Consider the following 15,709-nt stretch of genomic DNA (forward strand, 5'->3'; position numbering starts at 1 on the left):
CTACTGCAAGTAAGAATTGCTACTCTTACAACTGGCCACTTCAGAGCTGCCTCCACTACCTCCCTAACTCCTCTATCTTCTCTCTTCAGTGTAACTGTTCCCTGCTCAGCTCCACTCCGCATCTCAGGCCTCATTCCCTCGCCCTAGCCACGTTCCCCAGGCCACGCCTCGTCAAACTCCACGTCTTATTGTTTTTTTTTTGTCTTTGCTACATTTTCTTTTTTTGCACTTAAGCCTAATAAATTGTTACATCATCTGCTGTCTCTGCTCTGGGTTTCTGCACCTGAGTCCTGTTCAGTACAGGCCACTCGGCCCCGTGACAGTTTGAACAGTCATGTCGCATTAAATCCGTCTTTTACATCACTGACACAAGACAGACGCCAATAATCAGCGCCAGAGAAGCACCCAAGAAGACATCGCGAACGCTTCCTGGCCATCCAGCGTAGATGTCAGTGAAACTGTTGGGAAGACAACGTTGGAGAAACGTGAACATTTTATTTGTACTGTATAATCTGCAGATTCTGACAGAAATCTGCAACTATCCTTTGAAGCACCGCTCCTCTCTTAAACAGCAATAAGGATAATTATTAGGTTATTTACATTATTATGTAAATAACAAAATAACTTAACCCTTGTGCGCCCGCCTGTTCTCGGGGCGTGGGTCGTGGTGACCCCCCGAGGGGCGTGTGTGTTGTTATTAGGATGGTATTGTTGATGATGATGATGATGATGATGACGATGATGACGATGATGGTGGTGGTGGTGGTGATGGGGGGGTCTTGGTAACCCCCCTGGGGGGGGTGGGCATATGTGTGTTTTATGATGATTAGGGTGGGGGTCGCTAGTACCCCCTCGGGGCATATGTGTGTTATGGTGATTAGGGTGGGGGTCGCTAGGACCCCCCTCGGGCATATGTGATGATGATGATGATATGATGATGATAGGGTTGGGGTCGCTAGGACCCCCAAGGGGCATATGTGATGATGATGATGACGATGATGATGATGATGATAGGGTTGGGGTCGCTAGGACCCCCACGGGGCATATGTGATGATGATGCTGATGCTGATGATGATGATGATGACGACGATGATGATAGGGTGGGGGTCGCTAGGACCCCCTCGGGGCATATGTGTGTTATGGTGATTAGGGTGGGGGTCGCTAGGACCCCCCCCCCCTTCGGGCATATATGTGTTATGATGATGTTGATGATGAGGACGACGACGATGATAGGGTGGGGGGGTCGCTAGGACCCCCGTGGGGCACTTGTGTTATTACGGCGTCGGTGGCGTTTGGGGAGCGGCGGTGCGGGAAGAAGCGGTGCAGTTGGGACAGTACGCGATGGCGCAGTGTGTACACACGTGCGCTCGGCCCTCGTGGCACAGGATCTTGGTCTTTGCTCCTGGGACACACGCGGCACCTTCGCGTCTTGACCGGAGAGCAGTCGCGTGGCGTAGCGTTAGAGGCGGCACGAGTAGTACGATCGTCGGTGTCGGCACCGTCGGCCTCGGTGGTAGCGCCTCGGGCCGCGACTCTGCCTCCTCCTCCTCCTCGTGCTAACGCCCTGGCTTCGAGCATGGGGCGCGCGAGCGCTTTGCCCAGTCGCTCGAGGAAGAGCCTTCGCTTGTTGAGCTTGCCCGCCATCCAGTTGAGGTGAATTTCCCTCCACAGCACGAACGCGTTGTAGGCCGCGACGTCGACCATGTTGTGGAAAAGGGCCACGGGCCACCTGCAGGTCTTTCTCCTGCAGCTGTACGTGCTCACGAACTTGTCCAGGTTGTCGACGCCTCCCTTGGTTCGGTTGTAATGCAGCACCAAGGGCGGTTTTGCGCTGCTTCTGTTGCTGCCGCTGCTTCTGTTGCTGCTGCTGCTGCTGATGCCGTTGCTGATGCGGCGGCTAGGCCGGGGCTCGGGGCCGGAGCGATGGTGGTGGTGGTAGCGAGGAGCGGTGGTGAGGAGCAGCACGTTCTTGTTCTTCTTGGCCACGTAGGTGAGGATGATCGTGTCGGGCCCTCGTCCTCCTCCTCCCCCTCGTTCCGCAGAGCCGCCGAGTACTACGGATTGGACGGAGCCCATGGCCCTGCCCTTGACGCAGCGCAGCTCTCTGGGGATCTCGGGTCTGTTCGATCGCAGAGTGCCCGGCACGGTGTGGCCTCTCTCGCGATAGAGCCTGTCGGCGAGCTCGCGCGAGGTGAAAAAGTTGTAGCACGTGACGTTGCGTCCCGGCGTCAATCCCTCGGTGAGGTCCATGACCACTCGAGTGGCCAGGTGCTTTTCGGGAGGGCCGCGCTTGTCCGGCTTGCCGGTGTAGACTTGCATCTTCCACGCGTAGCTATAACGCGCGTCGCACGCCACCCATATCTTGATCCCGTACCTGGCCGGTTTGCTGGGCATGTACTGTCTGAACGGACACCGTCCTGATGGCGAGAGAGAGAGCTTGAGAGAAAGAGAGAGAGAGAGAGAGAGAGAGAGCTCCTCGTCTGCGAGCGTTCGTTCCGTCGGGTCGTCGTTGTCCCCCTCGGCCTCTTGCTCCTCTTCCTCGCTCTCATCCTCCTCCAAGTTCTCCTGTAGCTGCTGCTGCTGCTGCTGCTGCCGCCACCGCTGCTGCCGCCTCCGCTGCTGCTGCTGCCGCTCTTTGTCTTCCTCAACCCCTAGCCCTCGATAGCGAAACGTGGCCGGTCGCAACAACGGAGCGACCGTAGCCGACCCCGCCGCGTACGCCAAACGCGCTGGCGACGGTGATGGTGATGATGATGGCGATTGCGACGGCGATGGCGATGGTGAGCGGGAGGAGGAGGAGGACGACTATGACACCGCCGGCGATTGCGATCCGCCTGTACTGACCTTATTGCTCTTTGGCTCCCACGGTCTAGTGCGTGACATTGTCTTCTTCGTCTTCTTCTTTCTCGTTGGCACCTTGTTGCCGTTGTTGTTGTTGTTGTTGTTCTACAGCACGCGCCCGGACACCGCCTCTGTAACCTGTAACCCCGACACGCTTAGTACCCGCCATCCACGCTCTTATCATCTCGCCGCGCGACGCGCTGTGCTTTCGCCGGGGTGTTTCTCGACCACCTTTTACACAACTTTATCGTCCACGCTTGCACGTGTATTCTCTGTCAAACTCACGTCTCTCCCTCCCTCTCTCCCTCCCTCCCTCCCTCTCTCTCTCCCTCTCTCTCTCTCTCCATCCCATCCCCTCGGATCTCGCGACCCCAACCTCCTCCCCCCCTCCGCGGGGGACCCGCATCCCCCGACCCCGCCGCTCTCCCCCTGGCGGGTGCATCAGGGTTAAACTAACACTTAACACAGTGTTTGCTGCTATAACTACACATGTTTCTTGTTCAGCTATTTATTTATGAGTGACTTATGTATGTATGTATGTATATATATATGTATATATTGTACTATTCTTAGTTAGTGTATTGTCTGTCTTGTCTTAATGTTGGTTTATAATGGAGCACTGTAACAAAAAATAATTTCCCCCAGGGATCAATAAAGTATTCTGATTCTGATTCTGATTCTGATATCACATGTTTGGGGGTGTGGCCTTGCCAATTGTCTTTTTCCCACCTTTTCAAAATGGCTGGCATGCCCACAAGCACATTTTATGGAAGAAAGAATGGTAAGCATGATATTTACATTTAAAATGTTTTTTTAAAATCAGATTTTGATTAATTTTCAAAATAAACATCTAGTAAATAATTTGAGGGGTTTAAGAATTAAGCTTATTTAGTTTTACAGAGGAAATGACTAATTTATTAATGTGTACTCTAGTGCACGTCGGGACTTTGTACTTATATTTATTTCACTTTTTCCTAGTAGACAACTCTTTGACAGTGGCAGAGAGAATTCTTAACAGAATCATTGAGGGAGATTCAGACATAGATTTTTCAGAAGATGAGAGTCATGTGAGCCAGATAGGAGAGGGTGAGAACCCAGGAGGAGCCACACAAAGATTATCGAGATGCAGTGGCAGATGTAATAGAGAAAGACACAAGGCTACCTGAAATCTGTCGTCCTATCTGGTCCAAAATCAACATGTAGGAGAATCTGGAATTTTTGATTTTGAGTTAAAAATAAAATATGGGTAAAATGCAGAAATGTTTTCCAGTAAAGTAAAAAAACAAGAGTCGCAATTATAGCTGAATCCATGACACCTGATTGTTTCTACAAGATCACGTCTTTGCTGACAGTTGTCAATGATCTCAATGTGTGAAAAGAACTCACAGTATCTGGAGTTCAAGCTCCTCTTGGCTGAGAAACCAGGGACAAACATGTGAACAAGACCTGAATAATACCAGTGATGAAGAGTTCTCTCCAAATCAAGAAAAGGAGGCCCCAACCAGATGAGAGTGTAACAAAATATGATTCACTCCACTTGCCTGAAATGGTTAACAGTCCAAGGCATTTTAGTTGTAGAATGGTTGGGTGCAACAGTAAAACATATGTGAGATGTGGGAAGTGCCAAATGTTCCTTTGTGTCTCCAAATAAAAAAATCACATTACTTCCTCAGATATCATAAATGAATTGACTTTTGTGAAATAGAAAGCCCAGTGCAATCACTTGTTCCTGAACCAGTGGCTTCAAATCAAATCAAATCAAATCACTTTTATTGTCACATCACATGTGCAGGTACATTGGTACAGTACATGTGAGTGAAATTCTTGTGTGCGAGCTTCACAAGCAACAGAGTTGTGCAAAATACAATAATGTAAACAAGCAAAATACAAGAATGGCTACATCTGAAACTAATAAATATATGTACAATATATAATAGTATATGCATTTCTGGATGTGTATACTAAATATTTTTCTACGTGTGTGTGTGTGTGTGTGTGTGTGTACACATATTTTACAAATTAAATAGAGTAAACAATAAATAAAATATATAAAATAAAATATACAGAGTTGAGACATGTGCAAAACAGTGGCATTACTGTACAGTATGGAGTGCATAATGTTAAAGTTCCAGTAGTGAAGCTGAGGTGTCTATGAAGTGTTCAGCAGTCTGATGGCCTGATGGAAAAAGCTGTGGCTTACAGCTAGTGAAGTGTCAGTGACTTCTAAGTTGACCCATGATCTACATTTTTATGATATTGTTATATAAATAAGTTTTAATATCCTGCTTACAAAAATTTCAGTGGAGCATTTAATTTTCTGAAATAGCTCTTGAATTTTGTTAGTTTCACATTCGTGATCAATGAACTCCCCTTGTGCACTGAAGTGCACATGTTGTAAAATTTAAATGAAATTATTTTTAAAAAAATTGGTTTTTTTTATGTGTTTTTTGCCATCCCAACACTTGATTTATCTAAAAAAAAAAAATCAAAATAGTTTTTTTTCCCTGGGTCTCAGGAGGATATGTCAGGTTGGGTCTTAGACTCAACCTCTCTGGGTACATCTCAGGCCCTCCAAAGTACGGAGGCCTATTTCCCCTCACCACACTCCCTGCCGGTGGCTGATGCCCTCAGACGTTGGTGTTTTGGTGGTCCTTGTCGTCTGGGGCTGGGCGCTCATGTATGTACCGGCTCACTCCTGGTGGCCGATTGGCAGGGCCTGGCGCCTGTGGCCTGGCTGGGCCCCTTCCGCGGGGTGGGATGCCCTCAGGCCTCTGGCCTCTGGGCCTGAAGCTCGGTCCACTCTGCCAGCAGCCAGCTGTGCCAGAGCCCGCGGGCACGCCACTGCAACCCCCTCTGGCCTCTGCTCCGTAGCTGCTGGGTGACCTTTCTTTTGGGGCTCTCCTCAACTCTTCCCAGGAGGGTGGCATGGTTCCCCCCCCCTTTTGGTGGTCCTCCTTGGGTCCTTGTACTCTGGGGCCTCTGGATATCTGGGGCCTGGATCTCCTCCATACCTGCTCCATACCCTGGTGGACGGGGCTATGGCTCCCCACACTCCCTAGCAGATCGTTACATGGAGAAACCTTTGGAATACAAGCATGCTGATCCACACAGGTATGCACGCAGGTGTACACACGGGTGTTCACAGACGCGGACTACACCTTTCTTGGCTGCTGCCTCAAAGCACATTGTGCACTGTCTATCTTGCGTGCTGCACAATATCGTTTAATATTTAGTATCTACTGTTATCTACTGCTAGCTAGTTTATTGTGATGGTGCTGTTTTTTATTATGTTGCTCTTTTTTTTTTGTTTAATTTCTCTTCTGTTTTTTTTTTCTCCATACAGGTGATCCAGGTGTTTTGTTTGTTTTTCTTTCTTTCTTCCCCCCTTTCTCACCGTCTCTTCTCCCCTTTGGTTTTCTTTCTCTCCCTCTCTTTCTTTCATTCTTTCTCCCTGTCCTATCCCCCAGTCATGTCTGTCTCGTTTGTAGCAACCGAAAATAAAATAAATTCATAATTATAATAAAGGTCAATCAAATGGACCAATATGGCAAGGCCATGATGATCCACTTGGTAAAATAAATCCGCTTGGCATCTTTCTTGGCCTTAAGACAACAATTCTGATGGCTAAAGATCCAAACGGGACACAAAAAAAAAAAAAAAAAAAAAAAAAGAAGCTTAACAACCGATATATGGAGCGACTGCCTCTTCTCTCCCCCTCCCTCTCCTGCTACTACTTCAATCATGAAACTGATCAGTGATCAGCTGATCGGCTTTTCTGTCGCGAGTCCGTCTCTCTTGTTTGTTTATCTCCCACTTTGCACCAGAAAGAGGAAACCAGCGGCTGAATAACAGCAGCACGCTTAAGCTTGATAATCTGTTGTTAGAATTTATTCAATCTTACTTTCTAGACCAGGATTATTTTCTACGTAGCTGACGGCTGGTAACTGTGCAGGGGCGGATCTAGCAAACTTTAGCCAGGGGGGCCAATAGGGCATTAACAGGGAGAAGGGGGCACAAAGACATACTTTTCTTTCTTATTCTCATTTAAAATGTCTAGCTTTTAATAAATAATTATCTGAATCTTACACCCAAACTTTTAATCTGATGTAAAATGAATAGAAGTCCATTACTGCATATATTAACTATTAAGTCTAATATACCCTGGTAAGCTATAGTACTTTTTCCTTTGGGAAGGTACCATCTGTGCAGTCTGCAGTTCTGTTGAAGAAAGATGTTGAATCTATTTAATTATTCTTGAAAAATAATTGATTTCTGTGCATTTTTTTCACACTGCATCAAATTAAAGTTGATTACGTCGAATAAGCATCATGAGGTGGAGGGTGGGGGGTGGTTCCTTATTTTTTCGTTTGTTTTTTTTCGCTAGGAGTTTTAGAGCCCTATTAGTTAGGTTGCTTACTCTTTAACATACCAGAGTAGGGAGGATGGAGTAGGTTTAAGTTTATTAGATTGATCAGTATTGCTGAACTATGAAATATTTTGGGTGCAGTGCATTTTTTGCATACAGGTATAACAGAATAGCTTTAGTGTTTTTTTGTTTTGTTTTTTTTAACTTGAGTATGAACTTATGCAAAAAGTAGCAAGATATTTAAAAAACAGTTTTATTGATTAAAAAACACACAATATCGGATTCATATTGGTATTGGCCGATATCCAAATTTATGATAACGGTATCGGTATTGGACATAAAAAAGTGGTATCGTGCCATCTCTAATAAATACACACACCAGGTAATTAGGAAATGGCAGACTGCCGGGGACACAGCTGGAACTAATGGACATAATGACACAAACCTACAAAGTAAAACAGGAAACACACAGACTGTTTTACACAACCAACTGGGGACACAAACAGAACACAGAGGAGAGACACAGGTAGGGATGATAGAAACACACAACTCAAACCCTAAGAACAAATACAAAATCAGAATAAACTAGAAAAATGATAATAATAAACTTAAAGCGCTCGGTCACCGACCCAGGACCATGACAGATTACTTACCTGCGGTTTAGAGGGTCAAGCTGAAATTGAAGCAGCCATTGAAAGACGGGAAGAGAGAAAGCTGGCAGCTTGGTCAGCACTAGTGGCCTCTATAATATATGCGAATACATGCGGGTCGGAATCCCCACCTCCCAGCACACCCATGAATAAACAAATAGCCAATTACAGAAACATGATCAACACAATTGCACACAAACAGAAGCATCGTGGGTCCCTCGTGGGTTTCTTGGCGTCCTATGCCCTGGTCCAACCTCCTATGCCCAGGTGATTAATTTAAGAGGGGTTGTCTAAGGAGATTGACAATAAAAGCGTCTGGACTTGTTTTTCATTCATTGTCATTCATTCATTTATTTATTCATTTTCAGGCACAACAAATACCTATATTGAACATAAAATACACAAAACAAAAAACAAAACTTGCCTGAAAAAGGAGTGGGACGAAGAAAACTTATTAAATCCCACCCCTATACTCACTCATCAACAAAAAAAAACAATAAACTTCCCGCAGCTACGCCCATCATTGCATACAGACCCATCAACAGCCCCGGGCAGATACAAGCATCTAAGCGGCAGCTCGCAACCAACAATTAGAGCCTTCATAACTGAATACAGAATATATAAATTATAAATTGCATTACCACAGGTAACAGGCAGTAATAACTACAAGTAACAGACACACATACATATACATACATATATATCTACACACACAAGTACATATATGTACATACATACGCACACTTTATTTATTTTTTTTTATTTTGGAATCCATACCAGCAATGGTAAGAGGACAGACATTACAGAGCACACTAAAACCCATCATTGAGTATACTGTGACCAGACCAACTGTTTGTAGAGAAATTTAAATCTATGAATATTTTTGCATTGTTTCAATTGTAAACTCAGACTGTTCCAGATTTTCACACCACATACAGACACACAAAAGCCTTTACGGGTTGTTCGAGTTCTGGGTAATTTGAATTCTCCAAAGCCTCTCACATTATAAACCTTTTCTCGAATTTCAAATCTAGTTTGTAAATTTGCCGGTAAAAGTTTAGTAAAAGCTTTATACAAAATTATGGATGTATTGTAATTAACCAGATCCTGGAATTTAAGTAACTTTGCCTGAAGAAAGAATTTGTGAGTATGATCTAGATAACCAGCCTTGTGAATAATACGCAGTGCTCGTTTCTGTACTGTGACTAATGGATTAGTTGTATTTTTATATGTATTTCCCCACACTTCCACACAATATGTAAGATATGGAAGAACCAGGGTACAGTACAGAGTACGAAGTGCATCTTTATCAAGGAATTGTTTCACTTTGTTCAAAACTGCGAGGCTTCTGGAAATTTTGGTTTTTATGTGTCTGACGTGGGGTTTCCATGAAATTTTGTTATCAATTATAACTCCCAAAAATTTGTTTTCACTCACATTATCAATTGGTACACCTTCAATGATAATTGGTAATTCTATATTATATTTTAAATTACCAAAAAACATTGCTTTAGTTTTATTTATATTTAATGATAATTTATTTATGTCCATCCATTTTTTTATTAATTTTAGCTCCCTGTTTACAGTCATTACAAGATCAGTATAATCATCGCTACTGAAAAATATGTTGGTGTCATCTGCGAACAGTATGAGTTTAAGTACTTGAGAAACATCAAAAATATCATTTATGTATACATTGAAAAGTTTTGGTCCCAACACTGACCCTTGGGGAACACCACATGTAATACCAAGTTTCTCTGAATGGTAATGCCCTATGCTAACATATTGTTCCCGACCTGTTAGGTAACTTTTTAACCAGTTACCAGCTTTCCCTCGAATACCATATCTTTCCAATTTATCCAGTAAAATTGAGTGATTGATTGTGTCGAAGGCCTTTTTGAGGTCAACAAAAATACCAACTGTTTGAGTTGCTTGGAGACGTTTCACCTCTCATCCGAGAAGCTTCCTCAGTTCTAAGGGTCAAATGGTGGAGAGTCCCAGATTTAAACCTAGTGGGACCCCCTGATGATCCTCTACCTAATCACATGAGCCAAGGTGTGAAAGCGGGTGTGAGTCCCAATCAGCCAGGGTTTCGGGTGAGCTCATTGTGAAACCTGGCCCCACCCTATCATGTGATTTCCTGAGGTCAGATGGCCCAGGATGTGAGTGGGCATTAAGGCGTATGGGAAGGGTTCTCAAAACTGGATTATAGATGGCAGACAGTTGATGTCGTAAACCACCGCCAAAGATGGTCACTCACAATGGACATAAATGGCTTCTTTCACTCCTCTTTCAAACCATCTGTCCTCTCTGTTCAAAATGTTGGCATCCTCGAAAGAGTGACTTTTGTCCTCCAGATGCAGATGAACTGCTGAGTCTTGTCCCATGGAGGTGGCTCTTCTATGTTGTGCCATGCGCTTGTGAAGTGGCTGTTTGGTCTCTCCAATGTAGAGGTCTGAGCATTCCTCGCTGCACTGTACAGCATACACCACATTGTTAAGTTTGTGTTTTGGAGTTTTGTCTTTGGGATGAACCAGTTTCTGTCTGAGTGTGTTGCTTGGTCTGAAATGCACTGGGATGTCGTGCTTGGCGAAAACTCTCCTGAGTTTCTCTGATACACCGGCTACATAGAGGATGACAATGTTGTTGCGTCTGTCTTTCTTAGCCTCCCTCACTAGTGTCTGGTCTTCTTTTCTGTACATCTTTGCTAACTTTATAAACACCTAATTAGGATAACCGCATGTTTTAAGTGCTTCCTTTACATGTGTGTGTTCCTTCTTTTTCCCTTCAGGCTTAGAGGGAACATTTTCTGCCCGGTGGTGTAGGGTCCTAATTACTCCAAGTTTGTGTTCCAGAGGGTGATGGGAGTCAAAGAGGAGGTACTGGTCCGTGTGTGTGGGCTTCCGGTAAACTTCAATGTTGAGGTTGCCATTCTCTTCAATGTGCACAGTGCAGTCCAGGAAGGGCAAACAGTCATCCTTTGTGTCTTCCCTGGTGAACTTGATGTTTTTGTCCACGGCGTTCATGTGCGCAGTGAAGGATTCCACTTCTTGTGTTTTGATTTTGATCCAGGTGTCATCTACATACTGTATGTGGCATGCGATCGCGTCATTGACAAAATGTGTGGAACAAGGAGTGGACCCTCAGTGAAAATTCACTCATGCGCCTTTTTGTCGCGTCGGTTGTCACCTGCTAAGAGAAATTATGACATGGGCGACCGGGAACTGCTCGCAGTGAAGCTGGCACTCGAGGAGCGATGTCATCTGCGCCCTTTCATGGTCTGCCTCTGAAAATGCGTAACTGCTCATTAACCACGTTTTTAAATTACATGGCATTTTAGCGGAAACCGTTCCAGATAGGGGTCCACAGTTAGCAGCCCAGGCCTGGAACACGTTTTGCTCTGCCCTGGGAGCCAAACCGTATCTTAGTTCAGGTTATCACCCCCAGACGAACAGTCAGACTGAATGGCTGAACCAAGAACTGGAGACAGTGCTCCGCTGCTTCGCCTCACACAATCCGGCCTCCTGACATCCGCCGCCACTAACCTGTCGCCCTTCGAAGTGGCTTAAGATTATCAACCTCCCATGTTTCCTGAGAAGCACGTGGAGCTGACTGTGCTCGGAGGAACGCATGTGGGTTCCTCATTTGTTTATTCTTGATCCGTCCCTGATTTCTGATTTTCTTAAGTCTCGTCATGGGTCAGAGGTGGATCGGTTCACAGTTCATCCACTACTCTACTCCTGCCTGCCACCCGCTCCACGCTTTGTTTTCGGCTGAACCAAAGTAAGACTGTTTGCATTACACCTGTTGCACTCTGGAACAATGACTGGGTCACCACCTAACACCTTTTCCATCATTGCAGTGGCTGCAAGGTTTCTTTCCAAGACTCACTCATGGACCCCACTTCCCCGTGAACTCAGTGCCAACTCTGAATCCCACTGGTAGTAGGACAGTTAAGCTAGTCTCAGGCTTCCCTTTTTGTATGACTTTAAAGTGACAGAATTGAAGCTTTTGCCTGTTCTGAGTCCATTTTCCCGTGTTTAGCTGCTCAGCTGTGACAGCATGATCTGACTAGGGATGGGTATCATTTAGGTAGGGTATCATTTAGGTTTTATCTGATACCAGTGCCAAACTGGTACTTTTGAAACGGTGCCAGTGCTTAAACGGTGCTTGAACCAGTGCTTAAAGAGTGGAGAACACAAACTTTGTCCAAAAACCTCTCATATTTAGCTGTTTTTTTGTAAAAAGATAACAGTGTTAGCCTTTTCTGCGGCTATAGGGCATATATGGTATCACTCTTGGCTGGAAGCAGTGCTTAAACAATGGGAAAAACACAAACTTTGTCCAAAAACATCTCATGTTTAGCTGTTTCCCACTTGTTCTTTGGTCATTTTATCCTTCTTGTCCAGGGTGAAGGGAGTATCTGCCATCAAACAAGAAGACAGCCTCATGTAACTGCGATGGTGTTTGCTAGTTCACCTTACGTGCATTAATTTAATAATGTGGTTAGCCTACTCAACGTAAATTACACATGAACAACATTAAGCTACTCACCCAGAGAAGAACGGGTCATCATCATCCATCATCATTTCTGCTACACTGGCTAGGGGCCAGAACTCTGCTCTTCGGGTTCTTGGGAGATGTTGCTAACTCCAGGTCCGATAACAGGCACCACACCCGCAGTAGATGTACTCGATGTGAGGTCTTGCAGATTCTGCACATTCCAGGGTGGCCTTTTGTTGTGGGCAGTCTGAGGTACACCTGTGCACTACTCATGATGTCAGATCAGCATCCTGATGTGGCACACCTGTGAGGTGGGATGGATTATCTCAATATAGCAGATGTGCCCACTACCACACATTTGGACTGATTTGTGACCACTGTTTGGGAGGGATGGTTATATTGTGTATCTGGAATGAATTTTAGGTCTCTACGTCCATCCCATGGGGAATAGGAGCAGTAACAAAGGTGTTGCGTTTATATTTTTGTTGAGTGTATATCAAAAATCTTAGATCTACGGCCTTCCAGTTCAGAATTAGCACAGGTTCACTCAGATTCACGCTCACTGATCTACTAGGTTTGGGAAGGAGATTAGCAGTGGCAGACTCTGTAAGAGTAAAGAAGACCTCCAACCCACACAACACACTGTACCATAGATATGTAAAGATCTACTGTATGTAAATATCCACAATGCGCAACTATATTTAAAAAAAAGTTATTTAATTCTGGCCTTGCTTGTTCTGCTTCCCTTGCTTTATTTATTATTTAAAACTACAAAACATACAGATCTTATTATGGAATAAAATTTGAAAAACAAAATTGGAAATAAGTTATTTGACTCAATTTTGTGAAAAGAAATCTTTTGTTAACCATCCGTGTGACTACTTGTCTCATATCTTTGTATATTGTTATATAATATTTTCATCATAATTATGTTCTCAAGAATATAAGATTGGATGAAGAGTTGAATGTTACTGGTATAATATTTTTTATTATCTTACCAAAATTTGCAGAAACACTAACAAATCCCAGAGATTTAAGCCTACAGTGTTTGATTAACATGTTTGCACGACAGCAGTAAAGTTTTCTTAATAAGATCCACACAGATTAAAAACACTCATAAGACCATTCAACTGATCGCAACCATTCACAGATGTGGACTGAGATAGAGGACTTTCTGGTATCTCATACGTATAAAATTGATATAGTCTTCTCTTGATTTCTCAGTCTGTTTATACAGTCTGTCATATTGTTTGTGGATTTAAATTGTTTGAATATAGCAATGGATGATGAATTAAATATAACACATATAACCATTGATGGTTATGTTGATCTTAAGAGATTCGGATATCTATATTTTTTAATTATGGTTGCACTTTATGTTTTAATAATTATAAGTAATTCAGTGATTGTCTTCCTAATCTGCATTCATCACAATCTCCATGAACCCATGTACATTTTTATTGCAGCTTTGTCAGTGAACTCTGTTCTCCTGAGCACTGTGACCTACCCAAAACTCTTTGTTGATATGTTATCTGAAAAACAGATTATTTCTATTTCAGCATGTCGATTTCAGCACTTCATGTGTTACTCAATAGCTGGTTCTGATTTCTTACTGTTATCAGCAATGGCATTTGACAGATATGTGTCTATATGTAAGCCTTTAAAGTATCCAGTCATCATGAGACAAACAACCATCAATACTTTGCTATTCTTATCTTGGTTTGTGCCTGGTCTTCAAATTGCAGTGTTGCATACATTAGTTCTTAATAATAAACTATGTAATTTCACTTTGAAAGGAATCCTTTGCAATAATTCATTGTGGAAACTTTACTGTGAGAGCCCACGAGCAACATTAATTTATGGTTTAGTTGTGATGCTAAGTGTTGTTATTTTTCCTGTGTTTTTCATACTTTTCACCTATGCAAAGATTTTTCTAATAACCTACAGAAGCAGTAGAGCTATCCAGAAAAAGGCAGCAGAGACCTGCTTACCTCACCTGTTTGTTTTAAGCATTTTTACTACTTTGTGTGCATATGATGTCATTATAGGTCGATTAGAACTAGATTTTCCAAAAACTGCACAATTAATAATGACTTTGCAAGTGATTTTTTATAACCCTCTCTTAAATCCGTTTATATATGGTCTGAAAATGAAAGAAATCTCTAAACACCTAAAAAGGTTGTTTTGTCATGTCAGGTGTAGCTAAGTTATAATAATTTCTCATGTCATTGTGAGACAGTAAAAAGTGACTTTTCTATTTTTCCATCTTGTATTCTATCAAAATTTGGTAGTACTCTTCTGCTAACAGTGATTTTAATTACAGTAGTTTCCTAATGCCTCAGTGTAAAGATGATGTAGAGAGACTTATAAAAAAAACTTTTGGGGTGAGGATTACTAGCGTTTAAATTCTTTTTAGCAACAATTAAAATGGTTTTTTTTTATGTCTGATCAAAATTTTACTGATTTACAACAGGGTTCGGGAGCGGGAGTGAGGGTACAGACATATTCAGCATCATTATAAACTGCAATAACAATGCAACTTTGGCAACAAAGCAAAGAAGAATAGAAGAAAAAAAACAGAGGAAGAACAAATAATAATACGTACACAAAGTTACAATAAGTTATTGCCTCTGCCAACACATAATGTTGGAAGGGAAGATTTTCCAGGCTTTGACAGATGTGGGTCGAGCCTTATTAAATCTTGCAATGGTATGTTTGAAATTAACGATACAGCGAAGACATTGTATCCAGAATGATTTCATACAAATGTCAGGACTGAACCAGTGCTTTGTAATTGTCTTTTTTACGGATGTGAATCCAGCAAACAGCATTTTGCATTAGATTTGTTTGAATAAGATGTCAGAGGTATCATTAAGGAGGCAAAGACCAGGATTAGAAAACTTAAATCTGATGTACTTAAAAAACTTTAGTACATCAGATAACACAAAGTTTACATAGACCCAAAAGTCAGATATACCTGGACTGTTCCGAAGTATGTGTAGAAATGTGGCTGGTGATGAATTGTTGCATATGTGACAGTAATATGTAGCCTGTAGTTTCATCTGAAAACTCTTACAGGGTGTAATACATGTATTGTGGATGGTTTTGAAATGAATTAGTTGATAAGCAAAGTTCTGTGGATCAGGGAAATTATTTTACTGCTATTGTTAAATAATCATCATCATTACCATTGCATTAATAATATAATTTACAGTATTGATATTGCATTCAGATGTTTAAACAGTGTGTGTGTCTTTCAGAAAGACTAAGTTGCAGGCTGACAGGAAGTTGCAGGCTTTGCAGAACTGAAACCGAAAGTAGTCTAAGTGGAGGTTATTTTGAGGATTAC

The 15,709-nt window shown here is 43.0% G+C and overlaps 1 protein-coding gene and 1 pseudogene across 1 annotated transcript; one reads left to right on the plus strand and one right to left on the minus strand.

Moving 5' to 3' along the window:
- Positions 1-9,894: 9,894 nt before the first annotated feature.
- LOC146556308 (uncharacterized) lies at positions 9,895-10,883 on the minus strand (annotated as a pseudogene).
- Positions 10,884-13,639: 2,756 nt separating this feature from the next.
- On the plus strand, positions 13,640-14,566 carry LOC146556309 (olfactory receptor 11A1-like). The gene has a single exon (XM_085250287.1). The coding sequence runs from the start codon at positions 13,640-13,642 to the stop codon at positions 14,564-14,566; it is 927 nt and encodes a 308-aa protein (XP_085106413.1).
- The last annotated feature ends 1,143 nt before the right edge of the window (positions 14,567-15,709 follow it).

Source organism: Mchenga conophoros, linkage group LG16 (assembly GCF_057382185.1).
Source record: "Mchenga conophoros isolate Kocher_MC1m ecotype Shallow Benthic linkage group LG16, M_conophoros_male_GT1.1, whole genome shotgun sequence".
Taxonomy (NCBI): domain Eukaryota; kingdom Metazoa; phylum Chordata; class Actinopteri; order Cichliformes; family Cichlidae; genus Mchenga; species Mchenga conophoros.